Raw genomic sequence first — 1,987 nt, forward strand, 5'->3', positions numbered from 1 at the left:
ACACAAAGAAATTTCATTTTAATCCATAAATATTGGATATAAAATGTAATTAGAATAATATGTTTCTTGTATTTATACTATATAGTTTGCATCTTTAGTGTTAAAATGACCCTGGGACGTTGCTATGTTCTCTTACAGGTAATTGCTTTACTTTGATACTTTGATACTTTGAGCATGAAACTTGACTCATAAAAGTCTGATTCATAAAAGGAATATCACTAGTATCATATATAAAGAAAAACGTCCAGGCTTTGTTTAACACATTGAAAATTTGAATCTTCGAAGTTTGATTTACGGAAGTCTGACAGTATGTATATGTATTCTACCCACCTAAGATTTGGGCCAGCTTGAGGTTTCCATTGCTACAATAATGTATTAATCTTTTACAGGAGAATGTAGTCTTGCTGCTACCAGTATTTGAAGAGTTTCTCGCTAATGCGCCCAACACCGCCAGTAATGACGCAGTACGACAGAGCATCGTCATCCTTATGGGTTCACTAGCCAAGCATCTGGACAAGAACAACCCCAAGATCAAACCTATAATGGCCCAGCTTATTGGTGCACTGTCTACACCGTCCCAGGAGGTAGGTTATTCCTCAAAGTATATAGAGTATTCCCTTACAGGAGTCGGAGACAGATTATTCCCAAGAAGAACATTCTTCCATACATTAAAACATATTTGCGTTATTTTGCTTCAAACTAGAATTTGAAAATGAGCAAAATGAATGACAGAAGAAGGAATAAATGCAGTTATGAAATAACAAGAGGTTAGCTATCTAGCAATGTTGTGATGATAAGCAGTAGGTTCCTTTCAGTTCAAGTAACATACAATTTGTTGCAGATGATAGCTATTGGCCTCTTTTAATGGTCTTATCAATAAAGTCTTATATGGTTATTTTCATTTGGAACTTGATATGAAGATGTTATGTTAATTGTGGAATTATAGGCCTGTTTTTTACTGTTTTTACTAAGGTACAAGAGGCAGTGGCCCATTGCTTGCCTCCCCTGGTCCAGGGAATCAAACAGGATGCTCCAGAGCTTGTTCAAAAACTGATGCAACTCCTTTTGGAGTCTGACAAATATGGAGAAAGAAGGGGAGCAGCATATGGACTTGCGGGGCTCGTCCGGGGTCTGGGGATCACTTCCCTCAAACAGCTCGAGATCATGTCCACATTGGAGGAAGCTGTCAAAGACAAGAAAAACCCACGACGACGGGAAGGTCAGTTCTGTTGAGGTCTCACAAGAATAAAGACAAAGGTTATTAAGGTATAGGGATGGTAACCCCGCAGTTAATAAGCAGGAGTTGCAGTCTCGCACAAATATGTACATCCATGTCATAAGAATGGTTAGAAAGATAGAGATTTTAGTCTCGCAGTAAATAACTCATGTCACAGGAATAGTAAGAAATGCTGGGATTGTTGTCTTACTTTAAAAACATTGAAGTTTGAAGCTTAAAAGGTAAGAAAAGTAGAGATTGTTCTTGCAGTAAAGATTTTTTCTGTGCTATGAGTGGTCAGAAATAGTATATTTTTGTCATAAATACTCCAGCTACAGCAGTGATATTAAAAAAGTTTAATTTTCATTTGAGATCATATTTTTTTCTTCACAATAATGAATAATGAGTGTGTTTGGTGTCTACCAGGTGCCCTGTTTGCCTACGAGATGCTGTGTGCTATGCTGGGAAAGCTGTTCGAGCCGTATGTGGTGAACATTCTGCCCCATCTCCTGCTCTGCTTTGGTGACAGCAGTCAGTACGTCCGTGAGGTACGTGTCAATGCATTCTGTTAAGGATCCCCCTACCACTGCCAGAAACTGTAACCAAGTTTTGGAATGTTTTTTTCCGGCACGACAGTAGCTTTAATAAATCATTTCTGATAAGAAAACCATACCTTTTATGAGTAAAAATTCCGGGATTCGAACCGTGGACTTGTTATTGTTAGATTGTTATACTGTCTCACCAACAGATTGAGCTAACCAGTTGACAGAA

The 1,987-nt window shown here is 38.1% G+C and overlaps 1 protein-coding gene across 1 annotated transcript; it reads left to right on the plus strand.

Moving 5' to 3' along the window:
- Nucleotides 1–389: 389 nt before the first annotated feature.
- Nucleotides 390–1,764, plus strand: LOC110444148 (eIF-2-alpha kinase activator GCN1-like; the record flags this gene model as incomplete). Its single annotated transcript, XM_021488556.1, has 3 exons — nt 390–584; nt 973–1,219; nt 1,643–1,764. Coding segments are annotated over 3 exons (564 nt in total), but the record flags the coding sequence as incomplete, so codon positions are not given.
- Between the last annotated feature and the right edge of the window lie 223 nt (nt 1,765–1,987).

The sequence above is a fragment of the Mizuhopecten yessoensis genome, unplaced genomic scaffold (genome assembly GCF_002113885.1).
Source record: "Mizuhopecten yessoensis strain PY_sf001 unplaced genomic scaffold, ASM211388v2 hete_36041542, whole genome shotgun sequence".
NCBI classification, from domain to species: Eukaryota; Metazoa; Mollusca; class Bivalvia; order Pectinida; family Pectinidae; genus Mizuhopecten; species Mizuhopecten yessoensis.